This window comes from Lissotriton helveticus, chromosome 6, assembly GCF_964261635.1.
Source record: "Lissotriton helveticus chromosome 6, aLisHel1.1, whole genome shotgun sequence".
In the NCBI taxonomy this organism is placed as follows: Eukaryota; Metazoa; Chordata; class Amphibia; order Caudata; family Salamandridae; genus Lissotriton; species Lissotriton helveticus.
Window position 1 is genome coordinate 1,864,055,706 of NC_136067.1, and position 26,294 is coordinate 1,864,081,999.

General features: G+C 45.1%; 1 protein-coding gene across 2 annotated transcripts in view; it reads left to right on the forward strand.

Annotated features, from left to right (window-relative positions):
• SPATA17 (spermatogenesis associated 17) overlaps positions 1–26,294 on the forward strand; it is a 705,361-nt gene that overhangs the window by 447,578 nt on the left and 231,489 nt on the right. For both annotated transcript variants that reach the window (XM_078647122.1, XM_078647123.1), the window contains exon 8: positions 7,744–7,892. In XM_078647122.1, the coding sequence (XP_078503248.1) occupies positions 7,744–7,892 (149 nt within the window). The remainder of the gene's footprint in view (positions 1–7,743; positions 7,893–26,294) is intronic.

Consider the following 26,294-nt stretch of genomic DNA (forward strand, 5'->3'; position numbering starts at 1 on the left):
GTAAAAACATGCATGCAGGCCACACTATGAGAGTGGTTTTACGAAAATAGTGGGAAAGGAACTCACTCATTGAATAGTTAGACATAACTCGCAGAATAGTAGAAGTTCTGTGTGAGCGATTCCGATGTTAGCACGTTTCTAAACATAAAAAGCAGGGGTTAACCAACGTTCTTAAGAAAGTGAAACAAGGTGCCGTTAGAATTAAAATCGGTCCAATTCTTACCAGGAAAAGGGTTTGTGGATTCAAAGTGTAACCGCGTCTGGATGCGCGCGTTCAAGCACACACGCTTCCCCATAGGAGTGCTGCATGGGGACACTATTTTAGTTAAAACAGCGCTTTTTACATTTTGATTATTAGTCTACTCCCGTCAGGAGAGCGAGATACCCACCAGCACCCAACCGTGAATACTTAGCTCACCATTGAAATACCTTTTGATTTCCCAGAACAAGAGAGCGTGCCGCACAGACTCAAGTACCTACCTTTAAGTTACACAGCACCCTGCCCATAGGGATACCTAGAGCCTACCTTAGGGTGAGTTATAAAAGGGGAGTTTAAGGCTTAGCAAGTAGTTTCCAAGTCGAAGTGGCAGTAAACTGCACACACAGTCCCTGCAATGGCAGGCCTGAGATATGTTTGAAAGGCTACTTGTGTGGGTGGCACAATCAGTGCTGCAGGTCCACTTGTAGCATTTAGGTTAAAAACCCTGGGTATATGGTACACCACTTTACAAGGAACTTACAAGTAAACTAAATCTGCCAATTGTGTATACACCAATGTTTGGATGTTTAGGAGAGAGGCACATGCACTTTAGCACTGGTCAGCAGAGGTAAAGTGTTCAGAGTCCTAAGGCGCACAAAAGGAATCAGCAAAAAGAGAAGGCAAGTAGGTTAAAAGTTTTGGGGAAAATCACCTTAAGGATGACAGGTCTAAGATTGTGGTAGCTGCAGCTGAAAGTCTTTTTTATATTTTGACTCCTGTAAGGAGTCTCTCTGGGTCGTTTCCCACCACATGTGCCAGGGAGTTAGGATGTCCATATTGTCCTCCTTATATATTTCTTTCTTAAGCACAGGGGGACCAAGTTACAGAGTCTTATAATGGCAGCCACAACTTTTTTTCCCAAGTTGCTGCCAGCCAGATCATTGAATCATGCAGTACTAAAATGACTGACTGGAGAGAAAAGCTCTTTCAGCCAATTAGATGGCCCTATTTTTCAGGTCTCGCCTGAGCCAGCACATGCGCAGCCCTGGCGAGACATTTAGTAGCTGCTTTAAAAGTGCTACCTTGCCGGCCACCAGTTTGCTATTGCGCGCACTAGCGCGCGTGATGTGCACAGCTGCTGTGCTTGCCGTCACGCGTGCGCGTGCACCCCTGCTTTCACTTTTGCCTTTGCGCTCAGCACCCTTACAGCGCGCCTCGCTCCGCTCCTCCCCGACCACAGACGGCATCCCCACGATCACCGTCGCTTTTGGGGGCCGTAAACCGTATTCCACACTAAACAATCACCTTCACGCTGATGCGTTTTGCAGCCAGCCTTCTCGCAGCTGCCCGCTGTTAGCAGTCCACCAGGATCCCATTTAGTAGCTGCTTTAAAAGTGCTACCTTGCTGGCCACCAGCTTGCTATTACGCGCACAAGTGTGCGCGACGTGCACAGCTGTCGTGCTTGCCATCGTGCGAGCGCACCCCTGCTTTACCTTTTGCCTTTGCGCTCTGCACCCTTACGGCGCTCCTCGCTCCTCCTCTCCCCACCACAGACCGCATCCCCGTGATCACTTTCGCTTTTGGGAGGCGCAAACCAGATTCCACACTAAGCAATCTCCTTCACACCAATGCGCTTTGCTGCCTGCCTTCTCGCAGCTCCCTGCTGTTAGCCGTCCACCAGGATCCCATTCAAAAGGGCGCTTCCCCACCCCTCCCACTTGTTTCCTGCTTTCACTTTTGCCGTCGCGCTCCGCACCCTTACGGCACGCCTCACTCCGCCCCTATTCCACCACAGACCGTGTCCCGGCAATCATTCACTTGCTCTGGTTTCACCTATTTAGACAGGGCATTTACGCTGTTTCCTTTAATCGCTATGAATATTATTTGTTTGCCATATCAAAGTTGTGCACATTCTGTAACGGAATCTGCACACACACGCTCACAATTTTGTTACGGTTTATATGATCTTTTTGGTCTCTTTTTCAACGTTACTGTTCTCTATAATTCTCTCCAGTCTATCACAATGGCTCGGGACCACTCCAAAAAGGCGGATGCCTTGCTCTCACAAAGGCCGCCTTCAGACCTATGATCTCCTCCATTTCTACTGAGCTGACGCTCTTTACGCAATGTGGTCTCTCCAAAGCCGGTAACTGTCAAGTTTTCACAACCTTCCCCAATAACATATTTTACTGCTTTAAGAATGAGTGCTAGCACTGTGTGTTTAAATAATTATGATAGTTTCGGTAAGTATATCCTGAATCAAACCTTTCCGGCCACTACGCGCGTTCACTTCCAGATTGTTTCAGACCCGCGTACCATTTAAGATGGCGGTGCTACTGAATACTGTCACACTATCGAAGCACTTCTATGGACTGATTTATCCCGGGACTCAACTTATATATCTCGAGTAAGTCGCCAGTGCTGTATTGCTTTCTGCCTTTTAAATTTGTGTTTAGTTGTACAACCCCAACCATCAAGCTACTCTTCAGTGTTTACATAGGCATATTTGTTTCACAGGTTTATAAGTATGCTCCGGTCCCCCTCTGCCAAGAGATACTTAATCTCCCATCAATGCGGAGAGGCACTCGACTTGAGAGTGTTTAAATAGTCACATCTGTTGCATGGACTTTAAAGTATGCTCAGGTTCCCTCCGGCTAAGCGATTCTCAATCGCCCACCAATGAGGACTTGCAATCCACTTGTTTCATTCTTTTTCACGTTGCAAATGTTGTTAACATCGTCAACATCCAGAAGGCGAAAATCAAAAGTAGTAGAGAACTTTCTTAACAGCGTTCTGCGCACTCCCAGTCCACCATGTTGTGTTACCATTATCGCAGACCTGGGCTTTAGGAGAAATTGGCTGTATTGTAACAAAATGTATGCATTTTTCTACTATCCATTATTTTCCGCTATCCTTAAATATGGCTTCACTGGAGATTATTAAATGTGTTGCCGATGCTGATAAAAAGAAAACGAGTTTGTTCCCAATTATGTAGGCTACAGTTACATTACTCAGCTAACATATGATGAATATTGCCTGATGTATTTCAAGTAAGTAGAAAGTTATTTGAATAATCATGTATCAAAAAGGGCACAATGAATTAAATTGGCAAGCTAAAACACAAATCATTATATTCCATATGTATTATTGAAATTAGGTGAAAAATAACCCCCAATCACATCAATCTATTTATTCTTCTAAAAACAGTAGCAAATTCCAAACAAGCACTGGCATAGCCAATAGGTCTCACCTTTGGGACCTTATAAGTGTTTAGCTATACAACAGTTGATGTTGTTGCACCAAGGATATTGTGCTGCATAACTAAATACTTATAAGGTCTCAAAAGCGAGACCTATTGGCTATGCCAATGCTTGTTTTATCTATGGTACTACAGGACTCGTATGTGAACAATGGTTCAGATATACCTAACGTTTGAATTCCTTCTTGACCACCCAAGCACCTCCAATTGTGAATTTCTCTAAAACAGCTGCATTGATTTACACCCAATAAAGAAAAGTACGCTTTCTGAGCAAAGTTTCCTCTATAAAATTTGATTTAATTCCCATCAGCCAGTTTTTCTACATTGGAGAGCAATTTTTTCTACAGAATTAACATGGAAAATTAACATTTTTGTAACCCACCCTTATTCTTGGCCCCCGCTTGATCGCTCACCGTGAACTTCCGAGGAAGACGCTAAGGTGGATGAACTTCTTTTTGGAAGGTTTCATGCACATTCGTCAATTGGTCTTTTGGTGAACCAACATCATATCAGAAATCAGCATTTTGCCAATTTCCCTACCGTTGTGTTATACACACCTATATGTTTCTTATAATGTCACTCAATGTGTGATCACTCTGAACACCAAGCACGGGTTAAAGTTACTTACAAAATATGTAAAAAATTATATAAAGACGATTATATCTAATTAGTGATGGATATTAGTAACACTGTCTGATTTTGATTGAATTTGGGAGATTTCTCCTAGCACATTAGGGACACTTATGTACCGGATTGTCATGGTTTACGTGCTGTTCTTTCACAAGCTGGCGCAGCCAAGCACTGTGGTGGTCTTGACTGTGTAAATTGAGAGAGCAGTTTATTACCACTCCTGCCAGTTTCACCACCTCCTAATTCTGTTCACCTGATGAGGGATCTGCCACCAGGAAAGCCATTTTCCCAAACCCTCGTAATGAGACAGGGGACAGAGGAAAACAAGAGAGTGGTGGGCAGGAATTTCATTGTTTTTTTTCACCTGTAATGATGTTAATGTCACCAGTAAAATTGACCTAACCTTTGGGTGTTTAAATCCAAGATTAATTTCTCTTAAATGACTTTGGTAACGCGCTATATTACTATGTTTAGGCTGCATCTGGAATACAAGCTTTACATCCTACCTAACAAGATGCCCAGCAAATTGTTCCATACATTTATTTTTCCTGCCTCCTTATCTTTCCAGTCAACCCTCATTCTGTGTCTTCTGTGACTGTGTGCTTCGAAGAGCCCCAGCCTGACTTAGCATGTATTCGGCCATCGTGGACCAATGTTGAATGATCTTCCATTAAATCATACAGCAACTGAATACCAAACAACTTCATAATCAGTATACTATGGCCAATATACTAACCTCTGTTTGTGCAAGGGTCAAAATTCCAAGTTTGATGGTATTTATAAGGTGTGTTAAATACACAGCAAAACCAAAGGGAATGACGGACGGAATGTTGAACATTGCAAACTCCCACCTCCAGTCAACTGATCTTGGTTTAATCCATCATCATTCTTTAGCTCACTCCGCCACCCCAGTTCAGAAATGGCCACATGCAAATCAGTCTGACCCTGTGTCTCATGGGAACAGTCCAGCCCGAACTTTCAAGCCATGTCTTCCCTGGACCAGAAACAAGCATCCTGGGACCAGTTTCGGGTTCATAACCCTCATCAGCCAGGCTATCTTGAATTCAGTGGCAGAGTGAGCAAGGGACCCATGTCTGGGCATACCCTGCCAACTTAGGGCGAACAAAGCAAAACTAAAGGGGATGACAGACGGAGTGTTGAACATTGCAGACACTCACCCCCAGTCAACTGATCTGGGTTTAATCCATCATCATTATTTAGCTCACTCTGCCACCCCAGTTCAGAAATGGCCATATGCAAATCAGTCTGACCCTGTGCCTCACGGGAACAGTCCAGCCCGAACTGCCAGGCCATTTATTAAATTTAGGCAAGTCAAGCCTGCCAAAATTTAACAGTTGAAAACTGTTCTGTATTTACTGAGACATGTGGATTTTGGTGCACTAAGCACCAAAATCTGCATGTTATTCCCCAAAAACTCAGACTAGATGTTATTTATAGCTCTCAATAAATTCCGAGCTTGAGGATCTCTGACTGTATCTACAGCTATAAATAGCACATTCAGTCCTATAAACTCTGAATCTGGGGCTAAAACACACCACTTGAAAATGCCAGAACAATTGCTTTGGTTGGAGCTTGATTGATAGTACTGTTTTTGGCCCGCTCACTGGTAAATCAATGGCACGCCCAGTGCTGGCTTTAGGCAATCTGAGCCACAGCACTGGGCGCCGAGTTCGTAGGGGTGTTATATTTTGAAATATCTTCTGGGCTTCAAAGCACGTCCCGCAAAGTTCTTTGTGTGCTCGACAATGTGCAGGCAATAATAAAAAAAATCAAGGTAACTCTAGTGAGTTATGAGTCAGGGATGCAACCCGACAGGTATGGCATCTGCAGCAACCGGTAGGAAGCATAACCCCATCCGACATTACATTACGACCCTCAACAATAGCAAAGGCTGACATAGCTCCCAAACCAGGGGTACATGTTCACAGGTGCACCGCGGGAAGCATATAATCAATACGGACTGAATCAATAGGCATGTAACGTCAGGAATGTAATACAGATATGTAACGACTTTTATAAAGTCCAATGCCAATACACAACTGCTAGCTGAAACAATGCAACTATATATATTCATGTCATTCGTAATAAGAAGTTCTGTTTAATTGTGCCCGAAATTTTAAAACTCAATAAACAAATAAAAAAAAACAACTCTAGTGAGTAATGTATATGCTGGAGAAATCTGAGTTTTCTCTAGTGGCGGTTTTGACTCATCATAAATTAGCGCAAAGGGTTAATGGGCCTGCTGCAAAACATGTGAAACGCACTAACATAATTGTATTTAATCAAGCTAGGTCAGTGGGTTGGTCAGACGGATTCTTTCCTTACTTTCAGTACATAAGTTACAATTCTTCTGGTAGCACAGTGAACTATGGACTGCCATCAAAGGGCTGCATACAAACTGCAAGACATAGGTTTGCAACCTAATATTTATTACCGAGTCTTTTGTTATCCTAAGATTGCTAAAAAAAAAAGGCTGTTTAGTTAGAAAGAAATTCTTATTAGTAAAGCCAACCCCAACCACTTTGTTATATTTTAAATCCAGAGTTTCTGCTTTTCAAGGCCAAGCACTCTTAAAATGAAAAAGGACTACAAGTATGGATGGCGTGACTTCTACACCTTGTAGTCCTCATTGTTTTATGTAACACTACACATTGATTTACACATTGTATTCATGATCTCTGTATAATGTGTATGTCGGCTGTGCAGTGCTCTGACACCTTACATTGTATGAGTAGCGCTATAAAACAAACTAAATGCAACTGGGAGAGGTGCTATGGAGAGATGAGGGGCACCGTTGCAGGGTGGCAGTGAGTGAATCCGCAGAGCAGGAGGGCATTGGGGGCGCAGACAAAGATTGTTGCACTGGGTGCCACCATCGCTAAGGACGGGTCTGGTCACACATACCTCCCCTCCCAGACACTATCCCTCAGTGCTTGCCCTCCCCCTGCAATGCAGATGGGGTTGTTTGTTTTTATGCTTGGCCATTCAAAACACCCCATATAACAATACATCTCCTTTCCTATTCGACCCATAAAATCGCACTGCAAACAGCAGCTAGTGCAATTTACGTTTCTTGTCTGTCTTTTTTTGATTACAAATGAACTAACTTTAAGATATCACGTTTCGTTTTGGAGATACATTTACTAAAATTACTGACCAATGTGCGGTCCAGCATGAACACTAACACCAAACTGTACACCTCAAGGCCAAGCAACACTGTCGCCTTTCTGCTCGCAAATAGAACAGATTTACAATCCAGGACTCATTTTCCAGCCAGTGGCATAATAGGCAAAATCTCCGGCGTTTTATTTATTTATAAGTTGTATATCTAAAGCGTGAGCCCGGCCACAGGGTCTGCACTTTGTAATTAATTGTGTATTAAAGTGCGACGTTTGATGGTTAAAGAAATAAAGCCGGACGTTGTTACATGTGAGTATTTCTCAGCCCCCATCCATCAGGCGCGTGTTATCAGCCATCATGTTATTTGTATCTCTGTATCAGATGGAATTGCCTCTATTAATTATTTAGGAAGGCAAAACTTGCCAGACTTTGCAGCCTCTCTTTGTCCTCTGTCATCAATAATGTGTCAGGAAGGAGCACAATAAAACACTTACCTTATCCTGTACCTGTCAGGGGCCCTTCCGTGATACCGCTGAAGTATTGCAGCAGCGCTACAAGCCTCTGGAGCCAACCTTGCGGGTGGCAACATCAATCAATTGTCTGGAGGAGGCCAGAGAGGAGCTCAGGAGAGAGGAGTGTCAGAGGCGGATACAAGACAAAGAGTAAGTCGCTGGACTTTCAGCATCAGGTTTTCTGTGGTATTTTGTGCATTTAAAAGTATGTTCTTTGTTCTACATTATTTATGTCACAGAATTAAATTGAGAAAACAGAATCCTTGCTTTGTTTGAGGAAGTAAATGTCAATCAACCAATCAATCAGTCCATTTGAACAGCGCTGCTAATCAGGCGTGAGGGTATGGAGGTGCTTGCAGTGTATGGAAGGCTCAGTCGAGTGCTTTCCTCCGGTAGAGACGGGGTGATGCGGAGCTGCAGTGAGAGGTTGATCCATGTCTTTGCTGTGAGGTAGGAGAAGGAGCGTCCTCCACTGGTGCTTCTATAGATGCAGGGGGTGTAGGATGTCCTTAGTGAGGCAGAGCGGAGTTGTCTGTCAGGTTGGTGGAAATTCAGGCAGGGATTGATGGAGCCTGGTCCCTGGTTGTGGAGGGCTTTGTGTCCGTATGTCAGTAGCATCAATTGGCATCTCTTCTTCACAGGGAGCCAGTGGAGTTCCTTGACGCAGGGGGAGATGTGAGTCTGATGTGAAAGGTCGAAGATGAGTCTGGCTGCGGGTTTCTGGATGGCCTGTAGTTTGTTGAGGAGGTGTGTAGAGATACCGTGGTAGAGGGCATTGCCGTAGTCAAGTCTGCTTGTGATAAGGGCTTGAGTTTTGGCGCGTCTGATGTTGCTGGGAAGTATGAAGATCTTCCGAAGTATGCAGAGGGTGTAGAAGCAGGCTGAGGATGGGGAGGGTGCAGGTCCTAGTTCTCTAGGCCACCCAGAGTCGTTCCAGGGAAGGAGTTTTTGGTGAAGATCGGGATTTCTGATTTGTTGGTGATAAGCTTTAGGCAGTTTTCCCTCATCCAGTCGGCAACGCTTGTCATGCAGTTGTGGAATCTAGCTCCGGTGGTGGCGGGGTCCTTGTTTTCCTTTTTCACCAACAGGTTTTCCCCTGATGAAGAGTCCTTTGAGTCTCAAAATGCATTGGGCATTATTGTTTGTTAAAAAAATTGCTTTTTGACAATTGTACATTTCTGTATGTAAATTGAATTTTGGTTGGTAAAAAATGCAAACTTATGCAATGATCAAAATATTAAAAGATGAAAGTAAATCGCTTTGAAAGCATGTACTAATTCTGAATATTTTGTTTAACATGATGTATATCATATATAGTTGTGCATGATATGTCCAGGTTGCCTAGGGGACTTGGCCACTTCACACTTATTTAAAGTTGGGCAGATGTGGGACATCTGTAAAAACTTATTTGTACATCCTTCTGCAAATATTTCCAAGTCATCCTCCAGAAAATAAGCTCTGGCAAAACCAATAAATCTGGAATCTAACTGAAAGTACCTCTTCATTGATTGATTAATGTGTGTGTGTGTGTGTGTGTGTCTGTGTGTTTTACTGTCAATGGGTGAGTACTTGAATGCAAGAATGAGTCTGTGGAAGGATGAGTAGATTCATGAGTCTGAGATTGTGATCAAGTACATGAATGATAAGTGATCGGCTAAATGGGTAGGCCGGAAAAGTGAACATTGTCAGAAATTGGTTCATTAGTTGCGGTAGGTTGGTGTCCACCACAAGTAATAAAGTCATCATCCTGTTAGGTCTGGTCAACAGTTACAGTTATTTTAACCCGCATTCCCCCCCTGGTAGCTATGAAACTGAGAAGAGAAAATGTGTAAAGCAGTTAGAAGTAGAAAAGCAATTAAAAAGTCAAAGCCACAGCAAAACAATGCATTCACTTCAATTTATAAAAAATGAGAAACATTTAATAAGCAACACGATAGCAAAACAGCAAGAATCTATCGAGAGGAACCAGAGATATATTTTTTAAAGATTTAAGTGGAGAAAGAACTAAGAAAAATTAGAGCGCCAATAATAGTCAATGGTCGCTGACCGGTATCACGTTACAAATTCAGGCCAACCTAAATGATCTGGAGGAAAAGTTATCAAAAGTTTCCAAACTTTATTCTGGTGCTCAACCAACAACAGGAGTATACTTCTAAGGCCCTTAAGGCCCTAGGGGAATACTTTAGAAACTCATTGGGTGCCAGGCTCAGGCCAACAGTAGGGTCCAATCCCTGTACAGTTGATTCTGGTCTGCTGTGTACTTCAGGAAAGAGACCTCTTGTAGCTTGATGTACCCCTGTAGCCACACATGAGGCCATCCACTTGACCCTTTGAGTACACTTCTTTGCCCTGGGTACAAGTGGGAGCAGGTCATACCTGGTTTCACCATTGGATTGGATTTTTAATGACTATTAAAATGGTTTGTTTCATTTTTTTGTTTAGCTGGATCTATTCTTGAGAAACAGTATTAGTATTTTATTCAGTAGACTGTTTTCATCTTAGGACATCTAGGCCAGCCACGGTGAAAATAGCTTTTAGGGCATTTTCACTGTAATGACATGTAACAGTATTTTTCTACATGTCACACTTAAATACAATGCATCCATTATTGTGGGCTTCAAGGTCTACATATGGGTGGATTACTAATGTTTAAAAGGGAGGTTGTGCCTGTCGAAAAGGTATATTTACACAGGTCACACTGTAGCTTTAAACTGCAGCAGCCAGGCTACAATAGTAGGCCTGAAGCCATGTTTTCGGTGCTACAGTAATGCATGGCACAATAGGTGCTGTAGTCCAAAGGTGACATTTGACTTTCCATGGCATGGGCAAACTTTCTACACTAAATACTATGGCCTTATAAGACAATTAAATACTCATGTCAGGGATTATTCAATTTGTACACATCTTTGGGGTCAGAGCACATACACTGGGCACCGGCGAGCAAGGCTAAGGCTAAAAAAACAGGATTAAGATCAGCAAAAACGGGGGTGACCACACAAAAGGACTTTTTTCACAATTATAACGAATAGGGATGTTCACTTATCAATCAATAAATAGTTTAGTTCAATTTGGTAAAAACACAGACCCAGTTACAATACAAAATGAAGCCCAAAACAGATGACTAATGAAAGGAATGAAATAAACACAATCATGAAATAAATATAAAACAAAACTATCAAATATTATGCACAGTCATGTATATGCACAGTTTTAAGTATCTGGGGTGTATAATTCTATGAAAAGAATTGTTGACAGCTTTCTCATCATCTAGTTTAGGACAGATGCAAAGCACTGGTTAATGCGCTCGATGTCCCTGCATGGGCGAGCAGTTCTATTTTAAATTATTTCCCTCAAATATTATTGCATGTGCTGCAAAAAGACCATTCTCAGGGCTTGATACCTCTCTGCACATTCTATTATGGGATGCTGGAACCCTTCAAATATCTCTAACAATGCTACAGGAGTGCGTGCTTGGCGGTCATGAGCATTACCAGATATAAGGAGGTATTATTGGGTAACACATTTAGTAGTAATGAGTGGTTTAAATCTCAGCCAAAACCAAATCAGAGAAGAAAGGCAAATGCATTAGGGGCTAAAGGTTATTTGAAGGAAATATATAGTAAGCATGTGAGGCGCACGAAGTGCCCCGGGTCCATGTTGCAGTTGTACTCTCTTGTAAAGGAGCCACCAAGTTCTGGTATGGGAAGGCATACTAACAAAAGCAATGCCCTTATTGGGTCTGTGTTTAACTCTTACTCTTTTGAATCCTGCAGGGATATATAACCCGGGATGAGATTGGAATATCTACCTTTGGGGATGTGTGGGGTGAAAGGAACCTTATATATTTTGTCTAGTGGAAAGACAAATTTGAACTGCACCCTCTAAAATGTTTTAATATCTACAGCTAAGGCACGTACTGCAACAATAAGTCAACTAACAGACATTAATTATGAAAGCTTTCCCATAGAGTATTGAATACTATTAGAATCTTTACAAATAAAAGTGATCTCAATAATCTAGAAAACGTGTGGTATAATTCCCCCATAAACTTGATAGGTTGAGATGAAGGTGGGAGAGATGTGCTTCATTCAGGGTTCTCATTCTCATGTCTTTTTCGGGGGGTTAGAAAAAGCATAGACCGAGGCACTGATCTCTCTAACTCATTGATCCATGAGTGATGTTGGGGGTTATAGGAAATCAGGATCACCATTTAACATGTAGAATGGAGAACCAACAGTGGTCCCAAGATATATTGCTTGACTATGAGATGGCTTAGAGATACCCAAGGTAAGGAGCTGCGTTTTAAAATGGATTGTGGCAGGATTAGAGAGATGTATTCGACACCACCTGAGAGTGCCCCAAGGAATTTGATACTATCTGGGGCCTGTGGAAACAATACTTTAATTACACGAATGATGATGGACCATTCAAATACATCCCATTTTCACCCATTGTGCCACTCTCGACAAAGGCCCGTCTTATGCAATTTCGTACTAACCCTGCTCCTCATGGGGACAGTCCACACCAAACTGCCAGACGAGGCCCTTCCAGAATGTACCATAAGCAACCCCAGACCCGTTTCGCCCTACTTGGGGCTTATCAATAAGGTAAAGCTTGAGTGCTCAGTGAGCATGGAACCCATGTCTGGGCATACCCGTCTCATTGCTTAATTTGGAAAACAATAAGTGCCATGGCCCAAAGTTTTGGTCTGGAGCCTACAGCCGGCGCTTCGATTATTAAGGGCACCAATTCCAAGCCTGGGTGGTCTTGGTTCCACCTTATGGATTTTTTTATCCACTGCCAGACACCGTAGACCCCTTTATCTCACTCTTTCATGGTCTTTTTCATCCCTGCTTTCTCCCATTGTCACTGTTTTTGCGTCTTTCTCTTTCTTTCCCCCTTTTGTGGTTATTGTCCCTCTTGCTCTTAGTGAAATTCTGCTGAGGTAAAATAAGTGCTGGTCCCAAAAATGAGTGCTAGTGCGCCCCACCTGCAATCACTGACTCAAATTAAGCACTGCCCATCACACATAGGGCATGAATTACAAGAAGAAGAAGAAGCTCATGGATGTCACCCATGTGTGCTGGCATCAGTACCTTCCCTTCCAAACCTTCAGACATGGATCTGAAGCTACTGCTTAGTCTTTTCAAGAACCCCATTGGTGAACTACGAACAAATTTTCAGTGTGCAAGGGAAAATTTCACCTCTTAAGACAGCAGAGTTCAAGCGGTGTAGAGACTGCAGCAAACAGATGTCTGTTGCAGACCTCTCGAAGTATGTCATTGGTGCCTGGGTTCGTTGCTCCATCCCAGGGCCTGTGATGAATACCCCCAGATTAGTCTGAGGGCCGTATGTGCTGTGAAGTTGCCAAGCATCTAGTCAAAATTGAAAGGAAGGTCCTATTCCCATGGCAGATTGTCATTGTGGTTTAAATACTCAGGTAAAGCCAAAAAGAAGTATAAGAAATTGTAGCAGGATTCAACCCTTTCCTGCCACTTTCAAAATTCAGAGAAGGCACAAGGGTGTCAACGTGTCACCCGGTCTTCTTCCCAATCCTCATCTTAGCCTATCCCAAGTTGAGTTCCTATTTGAAGGTCCATTGCTGACATTGCAGCAAGTGGAGGCCTTTAGGGAATCTCTGCTGCACATTATCAGCACTTTACTGGTTCAATCTGGAGTGCCTTTGGGCCCCAAGCCACCACAGGGACCTCCATTCGAATTTCTGCTGGTGAGTCTGCCCTCTGTGCTGTCTGTGCTTCTCAAACCTTTTTCAGGATCAGCACTCTCTCCGATGCTGACTTTGGTTCTAACGTCACCCACTGCACTGGTTCCCTTTGCATCGATGCTGGTGCTGACACTGCTGATGCTGAAGGCGGATTTTCAGCCTGTTGTGCTTTCCAAGTTCAGCAGAATCCACCCGACCGCAATGGCAGCCATGTCCTGCTCCCAACCAAGTGCAGCCAGCCAGGAAACCTCTGAGTCTGATACCTTGCCCATACCAGACGGTAGTACCAGGACTTTTCACAATCTTTTCAGCACTCATTCAGACAATCACAATTTTGACGAAGGGAATGACTTTGTCCCCTTATATTATGAGGAAAACTGGTACGAGGAACTACAAGATGCCAGTGGGTTGAATACGTCTCTAGTTACTGTCCTTAGCTCTCTTCCTGGGCCTGCCATCGAAGAAAGCACCTCCTTTGCAGTGGGGGGTAGATATACTAGACCTACAAATCCCTACAATGGAGGTGAAGACCAAAGTTCTGACAGAGTTAATTTAACCTGGTCAAGTACCTACAGAACCTCTATTACCATTTAACGGGGCCCTAATGGATATCCTCTTGGGCATAACCATGTTTGGGACCACTAGCTAAAAGTTGGGTTACTCGGAAACAGTACCACTCAACCCTGATTTTCTCACACAACATCGCACACCAGAGAGCTTGAAGGTGCAGGAGTCCACCAATAAGGTAAATCCCAATGTCTTCCACACCACCCCACCCCACCCGATCTTGAGTTTAAGAGAATAGAGAGATTTGGTAAGCACATATTTTTGTCCACAAGCCTTGCTCTTTGATCAGTAAATGGCAGCTGTCTTCTTTGATGGTACTCCCATTTACTATGTGAAACAGTGGCCCAAGTTTTACTGGTAGTTCAGCATGTCCTCGGCTAGCCCTGACTCAAGATATCCAGGAGGGATGCGATGCAGCTACATTTGTGATTCTCTCTTGCTCAGACACAACCAACTGCTTACATCTGGTGATGGGTATGAGTGTGGCATATCAGCACCATGCCTGGTGTCCAGGCATTTCAATATGGACACACCATTTGATGGGTTGCTCCATTTGGGTGAGAAAGCTAACTCTACCCCAGGGTGTTATAAAGAAAGCAGGACCACTGTACATTGCTTTGGTGTATTTGCCTTACCCAGACAGTTCTATCACCAATTATGCTCCTTTCTAGGCCTCTGACGGGATTTCCAATGCTGCCACGTTCAGGCCCTACTGCCAGCCAAACAGATCTCTCAGCCATTCTGTTGGCAAAGCCATGATTTCTAAAAGCAAAAGCCCATGATATGATGGACAATGGACAGCTCTGTCCTCTGCCACCTCCCAAGCTGCTGTACCATCAAAACCTCCTTAGTGTGTCTTTTGTGGAACACAGCCACCCTGTTGAGGGCAGGGTCTAGCATTTCTTCAATAAGTGGCAATGCATTACAGCAGCCAAGTGGGTACTCCAAATTGAGAATCCGGGCTATGTCGTCCAATTTCTTTCTACCCAGCCACACCTTCCACCACTATCAGGGAGACTTATATGATACCACATGTCCATCTTGAAGCATAAAGTGCAGGCCCTTCTGGCCAATGGGACCTTCTGGAGGGTTCTGTCCTCAGAAGTAGGAAGTGGGTGTTAATCCCGATACTCCCTTGTGCAGAAGATGGACGGAGGCCTTCTCCCTCTTTTAGATGTTCTCCTTCTCAGTTCCTTCCTCCAGAAGCACAGATCTTGTCTTCCCTTGGTCCCAATAACTGAATGGTAGCATTGGATCTGAAAGATACTTATTTCCATATCCCCGTCCTGCAGGCCCAGTTCACAGTACTTCCTTTTGGCCTGTCCCTCGGGTGCTCACAAAAGTCATGTCCGTAGTCACAGCACTCCTTCGGAGGCTGGGGTCCCCTACCACGATGCCTGGCTTCTGAGGTCAGGCTCACCTCAGGCAGTTTTCAACCACCTTCAGATCACAGCAAGCCTGCTAACACTGTTGGGGTTCACTATCAATGTCCCAAAGTGACATCTGACTCCTTTGCAGATGCTCCTATTTATCACGGCCATTCTGGCTACCGTACGGCTCTGTGCTTTTCTCCTGGACTAGAGAATATAGGACATTCGGACTATAATCCAGATATTTGAGTCTCTGTCCTTGATATCAGTGCGGATAACTTTGAGGCTGCTTGGATTGTTGACTTCCTGCATACTGTTGGTGAACCATACCAGATGGCAAATTCAATCTCTGTAGTGGGACCTGAAGTAGGAATAGCTCCAGGAAAATATGTCAGATTGTATCCAGATTACAGGAGAGACTGAAAAAGATCTGGTGAGGTGGCTGTTAAGTCTCTATTGGGTCAGTGGCAGATCCCTGTCCTTACCCCACCCGGATTTGACATTGGTGATGGATGCATCGCTTCACGATTGGCCATCTGGGAGAGGTGGAGATCAGAGGCCTCTGGTCTGCAGTGGAGGCTCAATTCCATATCAATTTGTTCAAGTGGGGTGCCGATGTGCTTAGTGTTATTGGCCTTTCTTCACACATTCAGGCTAAGTCTGATGTAGGTAATCATGGACGCCACCTCCATGTGGTACTACAAAAAGCATGGTGAGGTGGGGTCTTGGGTCCTGAGCTAGGAGGCTATACTCCCCTGGAAGTGGCTTGACCACCATGGAATTACTCTGGAGTTGAACCACCTAGCTGGATCTCTAAATGCCAGGGTAAATAAACACAGCTAGTCATGCTTAGCGAACCACAAATGGCAGTTACATCCAGAGGTGATGCAGTTTGTCTTCCATCAAAGGGAGAACCCTGGCTCAATATTTTCACCTTGAACCCAGGATCACCAGATGGGTGGGTAAGGTTCCCACCAGAAAAAGGAGGAGGGCGCAAGAGACAAGTAAAAACCAAAGGAGCTCTCACACGGATCCCAAAAGAGTTTTCAGGGAAAGGAGCCCAATCTTGAACAAAAGAAAGGTGGTTTTAATGGGAAGAAACTCCAGGGCTACTCAAGACCCTATAGCCATGAATGCTTTTAGTATGAGCACTTGAAATGGGATATCCCATCCACTGGTGAGCCTACCCCTGGAATGAACAGTGTAGTGCTCTGGTAAAGAGGTTGCCCGAGTTTGTGTTGGTGTGAAATTCAGAGACTACCCTAGTGTACCTGGACAACAAAGAGATGGTGCTAAATATATACACGTCTGGCAATACTAAAAGTTATAAGCGCTTGGTCACCTTCAATGGGCAGAGGGTAGAGGTTCTGATAGACACAGGAGCCAGTATGACTACTATTAGGTGTCATCTGATGTCCTCAGAACTGGAAGTCCCTGATGTAGTCTACCAGATTATAAAAGCAGAAAAAAAGGCAAGCCACTATCTTATGGCTCTAGTTCTTTTTGAATGCAGCTGGAGCTCTCAGGTTCCTTAAAGGTAGCTTTAAGTCCAGCCATGCCTGTTGATTATCTGTTATGGAATGACCTGGAGCACACCACCTCGAAAGAGATGGAACTCAGGTCCCACCTGGAGATGTTGGAACTGCCTGAGTGGGTGTGCCTGACCACATGGTCCAATGCATCTCTTTCACAGGAGTCAAAATGGCATGGAGGCTGTAAAAGTTGCCTATGTGCATGCCAGGGAGAGGGAGGGCAGGGTGTGTGGTAACCCACCTTTAAGATTACCAAGGCAGAAGGCTGCTCCTATGGGTGATTCCCCTGAACTTACAAGGGAAGACATTGCTGCCCTGGGGATCCTACCTGAGTTTTCTGGGTGGCAAACTGAAGGGTGGGCATCCCAGGCAGAGCTCTGCAAACCACAGAGGGAGTGCCCTACTCTTGAGGGCATATGGCGCCAGGCTGAGGCCCATCAGCTCGTGACACCTTTGGTGTTCGCCTTATCTACTGGGAGAATGTTTTTCTGCATAGTGAGCCTGAGGTCCATGAGCCTAAAGCAGCGCATATGTTGTGGTCCCCCAGTGCTACAGGGTGACCGATTGGTGACCCACATTTATTGGCCTCAGATAAGAATGCAGTCTGATGCATTCTGCAGATCCTGTGTAACCTGATAGGCCAGTAGGAAGTCATGGACAAAGTGCAAGGCTTGGTGGACAATTGCCACACAGTTTCCTGAGGCCATTTCTCTAAGGATGGTGCCTACACCCACAGTGGCCAGGGCACTGATGGGGATATTTAACCACATGGGTTTCCCCAAGGAAATTGCGTGGGACCAGTGCTTCAACTGCATATCAGATTACATGAAGTCTATGGGGGATGAGGGTGGAGTAACCTATAACTTCTCGCCACCATACCTCCCCCACACCAATGGGGTTGTTCAAAGATTCAACAAGACACTGAAGGGCATGATTATGTGGGATGTTCTTGTATGCATTCTCTTTGCATACAAGAACATGCCTCAAAGGTAGTGGGGTTCAGTCCCTTTGTACTTCCGTTTAGCCACCTTGTGAGTGGACCTCTCAGAAGACTGAGAGACGAGGTGGGAGCAACCTCCCAAGAACCCTGCTCAGGATGTAGTAAGCTACATGTTGGCCCTCTAGTCTTAGCTGAAGCATTGCTGAAAACAGGCCAATGAGAACCTGGAGGCCAGCCACAAAGTTATGAAACAGTGGTATGACCAGAAGGCAGCTCTGGTGGAGTATCTGCTTGGCCAGAAAGTGCAGGTGATGTAGCCTGTTGCGACCCAGGCCTTAAAGGACGGATGGACCAGGCCCTATGAGGTCAAGGAGTGGAAGGCTCGGGTCATATATCTGGTGGACCTCGAAACATCGAGGAATCCCTTAAGGTTCCTACATGGGAGTAAAGCCCAACAGTGAGAGGTCCGAAGTAACTTTGCTCTTGGTGACAAATGATGGTGAAGAGGAGGAGGATAATGTGCCCCTCCCCGACCAACTGTCTACCAAGTAGCAAAATGGGTTAGTGGAAGAAGTTGTCCTCTGTCCTGTCCTGACCCCAGGGCAACAAAGAGACTGTTGCCAACTGTCGGGCAGTTCGCTTTATTTTTTCTCTCACCCCAGGGCTCACCAATTAGTATACCCATGAGATAGTCATGGGGGTCAGTATGCCTGTCAAAAACAAAATTTACAGGTTGTCTGACAAGGTGACAGTCAGTATTAAGAGCGAGGTGTCCAAGATTCTGGATTTGGGGTGATTGAGCCCTCCTCAAGTCCTGTCCAGTGATGCTTGTACCCAAGGCTGCATCACCTGGCACAACCTATGAACTGTGGTTCTGTGTAGATTACAGGGGTTTCAATTCAACCACCTACGCTGATGTTCACTCCATCTCTTGAGCTGGTGAGATCATTGATCAGTTGGGAACTTCCTAGTTCCTTAGTACTTTTGATCTGACATGAATGCACTGCCAGATTGCTTTAAACGAGGGGGGCAAAAAGAGGTCAATATTCTCTACACAAAAGGACCACTTTCAATTGGCTTACAGAATGCCCCATGGTCTGGCCAGCAGGGTCATGGCTGGGTTTGTGTCGTCAGTTAGCCTACCTAGACAACATTTCTATGTTCAGCTGGGGCTGGAATGCACACCTACTCCACCTCCAGGCAGGGCTTCAAGCCCTGCAAAGGAGAGGTCTGACTATCAAGCCAGTCAGTGCCAGATAGTTGTTTACTGGGGCCACTTAGTCGGTGGGGCAAAGTGCAGTATCTCCCGCCAAAGATACAGACCATCCTGGCTGGGAAACTCCCAAGACACAGACTGAGGTGAAAGCCTTCTTAGGCATCACCGGATAATACTGGAGATTTGTTAAGGAGAATGGCACAATTTTTGCCACCTTAATTAAGGTGACATCCATAAAGTAGCCCAAGAAGATGATATGGATGGAAGTGTGCCAGAACGCATTTGATACTCTGAAGTAAAGCATGTGCACAGCACCACTGCTCAATTCAACTGAATTGATGTAGGCTTGGACCAAGCTGGAGAAGGTGAATCATACTTGTTTTGGGACTCCCGCCAAGGTTCAGACAGACCACAGACCCCTCAGATGGCTAATGCAGATGAGGGGTGAGAATCCAAAACTGTTGAGGTCATTCATCTTCCTACAGAGACTGAACTTTAGAGTGGGACATCGCATGGGACTGTCCACACCAATTCTGATGGTCTTTCCAGGTTCTTCTGCCTTAGCAATGAGAACTCCCATGAGAGTGGGTAGTTCTGCCTGGTTGCTGCTGGGGGTACACATGTTATACCTGCCGCCTGTAGTGTGGTATTTCCCCAGGCCTTTTACATTCACTACCCTGTTTTTTCTTAATCTGTTTTTGTTGACCTTAGGTCTCTGTTCACTTTACCCCAGTTAACCAGAGGTAAAATGTGTGTGTTCTCTCCATTGAGTATGGTAAAATTGGTATACACCTAACAGCACATGTCATTTACTTATATTTTTCTAGTATATGATGCTGCATGTACCCATTCCTTGTACATTTGGGGGTCGATTCCGATTCGGGAAAAACCGCTCCGAATAGCCGTTCGGAGCTTTTTTTCCATACGAATCGTACCCTGCAACGTCCCCTGTACGTACGACGAAGTACGATTCGTACCAGGAGCCGTACTCCGTACGAGTCGTACAAGACACCGTACGACTCTAATCTCCGTACGATTCTCCCTCGGAACCCGCTGTACGCGACATCTGTACGGTTCGCGGCTGGTTTTTACGACCCAGCAAGTACGATACTTGTCGAGTACGCACCGTACGACCGTTTTTCTACTGGAGCTGAAAACAACCGTAAAAGCAGAGTTCGCGCCGAAACAGGTACGGAACGGACCCCCCTGGTACAGTGCGTACCCCCCATGATCGCAGGGGTATACACCGTACCCCTGCGATCATGGGGTGTACAAGCCATACCCCCATTGTACCATCGGTGTACGAGCCGTACCTCTATTGTACGATGGGTGTACGAGCCGTACCCCCATTGTACGATGGGGGTACGGCTCGTACACCCATCGTACAATAGGGGTACGGCTCGTACACCCATCGTACAATGGGGGTACGGCTCATACACCCATCCTACATGGGGTACGGCTCGTACGCCGATCGTACAATGGGGGTACGGCTCGTACACCGATCGTACATGGGGTACGGCTCGTACACCGATCGTACAATGGGGGTACGGCTCGTACACCGATTGTACAATGGGGGTACGGCTTGTACACCGATCGTACAATGGGGGTACGGCTCGTACACCCCATGATCACAGGGGTACGGTGCTTTTCCGTACGACTCACCCTTACCTGACGTGGACCGTACGCATCGCGTCCTCATACCCCGGTCCGGATCGTACTCGTCGGGTCGTACGGCATGTGTACGAGTCGTACGGTATGTGTACGAGTCGTACGGTTCACGGTTTCAGCCTTGCAATACGTACGGATCGCGACGATTCGGACGGATTCACGGAATACGGATCGTACTTCGCGACTCGGACGGACGGGTACGATTCGTACGGAGAGGGCTCCGGATACAAATCGTACGGACGATTTTTTCCCCGAATCGGAATGGACCCCTAAATGTTATGAATGGGTTGCAGCACTCATTGTGCCACACACTAAAGTAGCTCCTTAACACGTCTCTAGCCTGCCACTGCAGCCTGTAGTGTACTTTTAAACTGCCAATTAACCTAGCAAAATATACCTTTAGCATATAAGCCTAAATCTTCCTTTTTAATACTTATAAGTCACCCCTAAGTTAGGCCCTAAAGGCTCATAGGGTACGATGCATGCAAAAGTAGGCCATGTGTACCAGGTACGGCCCGTGCCTGGTACACATGGCACTTGGCATTTGGCGATGCAGCGTGGGCAACGAAATTCGTTTTATTTCTTTTTATCGCTACTTACCTCTAATGGTCCATATCCCGCATTTTACAAACCCCCACCCTGACCCTCCCCTGCCTGACGTCACCGCCCCAGTATAACGCCCGTATGTACTTAAGTTTTACATGTCCTGGCAGTGCAAAACTCCCAAAGGCGTTTTTCATTTTAGCTAATTTAGCACTCCATAGACTAAGACTGGGTTACCTTATTACACTTAATATGTGATAACTTCATTGTAGGAACAGATAAAAAAAAATACTTCTTTCACTCTTTGGAATTGTAATTTGAAATCCTTTTTAATGGTAACGTCTGATTTTAAATTAGTATTCCGAAAATGCTGCTTTCAGAAAGTTAAAATTTTTCTGCCTAAATCAGATGTACCTTTGTGCCAGTGTCCAGGGTCATATGACTGATAAAGTCTCTCTTGTGGTGTGATATGTATTCCTGGAAGACAAATTACAAAATGGATTTGGTTGTCCCAGAAGTGACTCCAAGTGTCAGTTGGCTGATCTCTTGTTTGAGTACAGGGACTCAACAAGCTTCCAGAGGCCTTCTCTGCATCTGCCCAGCTGTCCAGCAACAACTGGATCTGCCTGGACCTTGCTGATTGCCACTGCTGGATGGAATCCTGATCCCAAAGAGGCACCTTCCCAGGTCTTGGAGCCCTGGCTCATTTGAGTTTACTTCTCCCACCTCAGAACTGAAAGAGCTGAACTCCAGGTGAAAATAGAGAGGTTATGTGCTGAACCAAATTTCCATCAGTGACCTGCTCTTTCTGTCAGCAATGACCTCCTGCCTTTCCCACCAATGTGGAGATCCAATGGGACCTGGTTTTCGTGCCGACAACAATCTCCTCATGACCACTGCCAACGCAAAGCTCCAGTTGAGACGTATTGCATGGAACTGGACTGAGAATAAAGTAAACTCTCCACCGGGATAGCCTGATCCATGTATCCAGCCCACCCCCCATTGTGGTCAGCTTTACATTTTGACTTTGACTCTGCAACCAGATAACTAAGTTGGCACTTTGTGCTTTTTGGAACTCTTTTTCATACAAACTTTAAAAATTCAGTGTCTCTGGTTCTACTTACTGGATTTTTGTCATTGTATTATTAAAATTTACTGTATTTTTTTTAATTTGTTTGGACTTTTTCTGATGTTGTGTTTTTACTTTGTTACTGTTTGTGTGCTGCATAAATACTTTAAACATTGCCTCTAAGTCACACCTGACTGCTTTTGTGCCAGGCTACCAGAGATTTAAGCACAGGTTTATTGAGTGACTTATGCTGTACATCCTGAAAGGATTGCGTTTATTATTTGAGTGAGGCTCTCATCCCTCTCAACTAACATCCCAATGTCTTACATATATCTACTTAAAACATATAATGTAATGAAGTGAATTATGGTTCCAGTGGTCAACAGCAGCGAGAACCACACCTTTAAGATGTTGCTTTCTTTACTAAAGGGCCTTTAAGAAGCTGACAAATTAGTGCATATCTGAAAACCAAATTATCATCATGGCAGCTTGCACAGATATGGAAATTGCCAACCCAGTAGGTACCCTTGGGACGTAACTTTAGTCTTTTTGATGAATTCCAATATTATTTGAGAGGGCCAAACATTCTAATTCCTTCAGATAAACCCAAATATGCTGTGCTCTGTTGCATTGCACCCATTTATGCCTTAAGCATAGAGCACTATCACAGCATTAAGTCTGAGATCTTGATGTTATGTCAGCTTGTTCCTGAGTATCTTCACTAAGAGGGCCATAAATATGCCGAGCAGTAAATATATGTAGCAACCATGCATACAGGTGATATGCCTGTCTAGTCTCCTTCTGTATCGGAAATCGAACCAACTCCTAATTCAATGTAATTGCAAATGAGATTCAATAATAATACAGCATCCTGTGTTTTGACAGATAATATGTGTTCTCTTTGATCTTGTCTGCTGTGTTTCGTTTTTACATTGTTGTGTGGTAATTCTTATACTTTTGCTTTCTGCTGAACATGTGCGACTAGGTTTCCAGCTATGAAAGCACATAACATTAATGTTGTAGTTCAGATTAACGTTTGTGGAATGCCAGTGATGAAAACATACTACCACTCGATGTCAAATGTTCTAAAAAAATGTAGATGCCAGTAGCACTTTCAAATTCTGATCCAACCACATCAGATTCCTTGATTCAAAGAGGGTGCCAAGTAGATAACAGGCACTATAAGCACACAAAATGACTTTTTGCCTGTGTCTGTACCAGGCCAAAGATAGAGCTTAGCAGCTAGTTCGCATAATGTAAGCACTAGAAGGGTTGTATCTGATGGAGACATCTAGCCAAAGATTCCTTACCTTTGAATTATCCCCAGGCGCCAGACTGGATCCAGAAAACGTTCCATAGCACTACCTCTTCATGTCGTTAGAGGGCATTGGGAAGTCCATAGTGATGTCGTCCACCAGATGATAAGTCGACAGAGTCCATATAAGCCCTCCCCTGATGTGCTGAGATCAGTTTATTCCTTTCCACGCTTCAATGTGGATCTGGAGAGCGGTACCTCTGGCCATTTTTGGCATATCTTGATGTTTGTCTGCGACACAGTGTACCTTCTTCTGGAAGTTTTCGGGGTCCTGTGTGTACGATGTCTACCCCCACCCTCATCCTATTTACATGTGGTGTCTGGGCATGCACCATGACTCCAAAGGGTGCAGCTCATGTCTTCAGCTTCAGTCGTGAGCTTTACAGGAGTGCTGTTTGAGTCGAAGGTCCCTTGTCGGTCGTGGTCCTCTTCTCCCTCCGAGGACCACTCAAGGGCCAGATCCCAAAGTCCTTCAACTTCATTGTCGACTGGTAAGTCATGCTGTAGGGGGTCGAAGTCCCAATATTCCCCACTTTCACCGCATACGTGTGATGTCTCTGACACACCTCCAATTCCTCTGGTTGATGAGTTGGAACGAGATTCTGCCCCGCACCTTCCGGTATTCCTCAGCGCCGAGGCGACTCTGGATCACATGAGGGAATACTATCACTCCCTTCATGCTATTTTTGATTCTACACCTCCCTCTGGTGTGCATCTCAGCCCCAAGGAGGCTGGAGAAGCCTTAACTGACTCCAAACCGGCAGGACCTCCCTTGACGTCTGTGAGGCCCTCTGGATCCGTGATTCAATCTATATCAGGCGCACAGCCCTTTGGGGTTCTCACCTGTGACACCGGTGTTGAATCTGCCGGCGCTGCCATCAGCATCAATGGTGCCGATCGTGGCTACTATGTCTCTTTTCCCTGATGCTGAGGTGTCGCTTCTTCGATGCTGGTCAACATCGGGAGCATCGACGACAGAACAGTTTGGCTATCTTCCCCTGCCTTCAGAGGAGCCCCCTGCAATTTTCCCCTTGGGAGACAAGTATGTTTGTGATGTCTGTGATGGCATGAGTGACACTACCCGGCCTCCTCCGGAGTTTCACTGGTTGTCTGTCCTTGATGAGGCTAGCGGCCTAGACTCTTCCCCATCCTCTGGCTTGTTTTCTCCTACTAGCCACTTTACTGAGGCTAGCTCTGCTTTTGCCGAGCTCCTGTGGAGAGTTGCTGTGGTTCTGGAGCTGCAGCTCCCTTCTGTAGAGCATCTGAATTGGGGTGCTCATCGGGGCCAGATGGGGGCTGAGCTTGTGCTCCCCTTCAGTGAAGCCCTCTTTGATATTCTGTTGGGCTCTTGGGCTAAACCTATTTCAAGGACCCCCATGGACCGGTCTATAGCTCATAGTCACCGTCCTGCCCCTGGAAACTGGATCTGCATTTTTCGACAGCCTACTCTGCACAGCTCTATGGTTCAGGCTGCTACAGCCTCCCCAACATTGGCTCCCTGCCCGAAGTCCCTCCAGACAGGGAGTCTAAAAGTCTAGATACTCTTGGTCGCTATATCATTTTTACCATCCATTCCGCTTTGCAGTCTCTTAATTTTCTTACATGTTGTGGGATTCAGTCTCACACCTTCTTTCCTTCATCCTTGATGACACTCTTACTCAACTGCTTCAGGATGGCTGTCAGTTGGCTAAATTGCTGATTTGCTGTGGTATGGATACCACAGATTCTGTCAGACGAGCCGTGGCTCTTTCGGTAGCTCTTCACCAGCGTGCCTGGCTAAGCACCTCTGGTTTTTCAGAAGTAGTTCAATCCACCTTGGTGGACATGCCTTTCGATGGTCAACATCTGTTTGGTGCTCAAGGTAACTCCGCTTTATACCAGTTTCTGGAAAGTCAGGGTGGAGTGCAATGTTAAGCCCTGCTTGCTGTACCGTCTGCTCCTGTTTTTGCCTTGTACGGGGTATAGTCACCTGGTTTTTCTTTTATATGTGAGCCATTTTGTAACTGTTCCATTGGCTTTTTGTTTTACACTTCACCTATGAGTGGCACCTGGTGAGGTGCTCCTGCATCCTGTAAGTATTTTGGTATTGCTTCCTGACCTATCGATGATTAGTAATGGTCCCTGTTATTGGGGCACTCTTTGTTTTAAGGCCCTATTGGCTTCCATGCCTATTGATGCCTTTTGGGTATTCTGCTTGTCTTGTGCAGCTGCAATGTTGTCTTGTTTCCTGTCCTCCAGGGTACTTCATCGTTATGCCCTGTGGGCATGCCTCCATAAGTTTCTGGCACCTTGGTACCCCTTATAGGGGACGTCACATTGTGTGTTTGGTAGGATGACGCATGGGGTTTTTCCTTACACTTTAGCCGACGCCCTTCTTTCCTAGCAGTCGCAAGGAAAGAAAGCATGCTTCTTGACCTACGATACATTGTCAGTTCCTGCCCATGGCAATGTTCTTTCTTTCTTTTTTTATATTATACATATATGTCTATATATATTATTCTGTTGTGTTTGTAGTCATACATCTTTTTATCGGTATCTCCATAGACAGTCATGCTATGATAACTTTCAATGAGGGATCACGTTTTTGCTTACATTTCTGCAATTTTC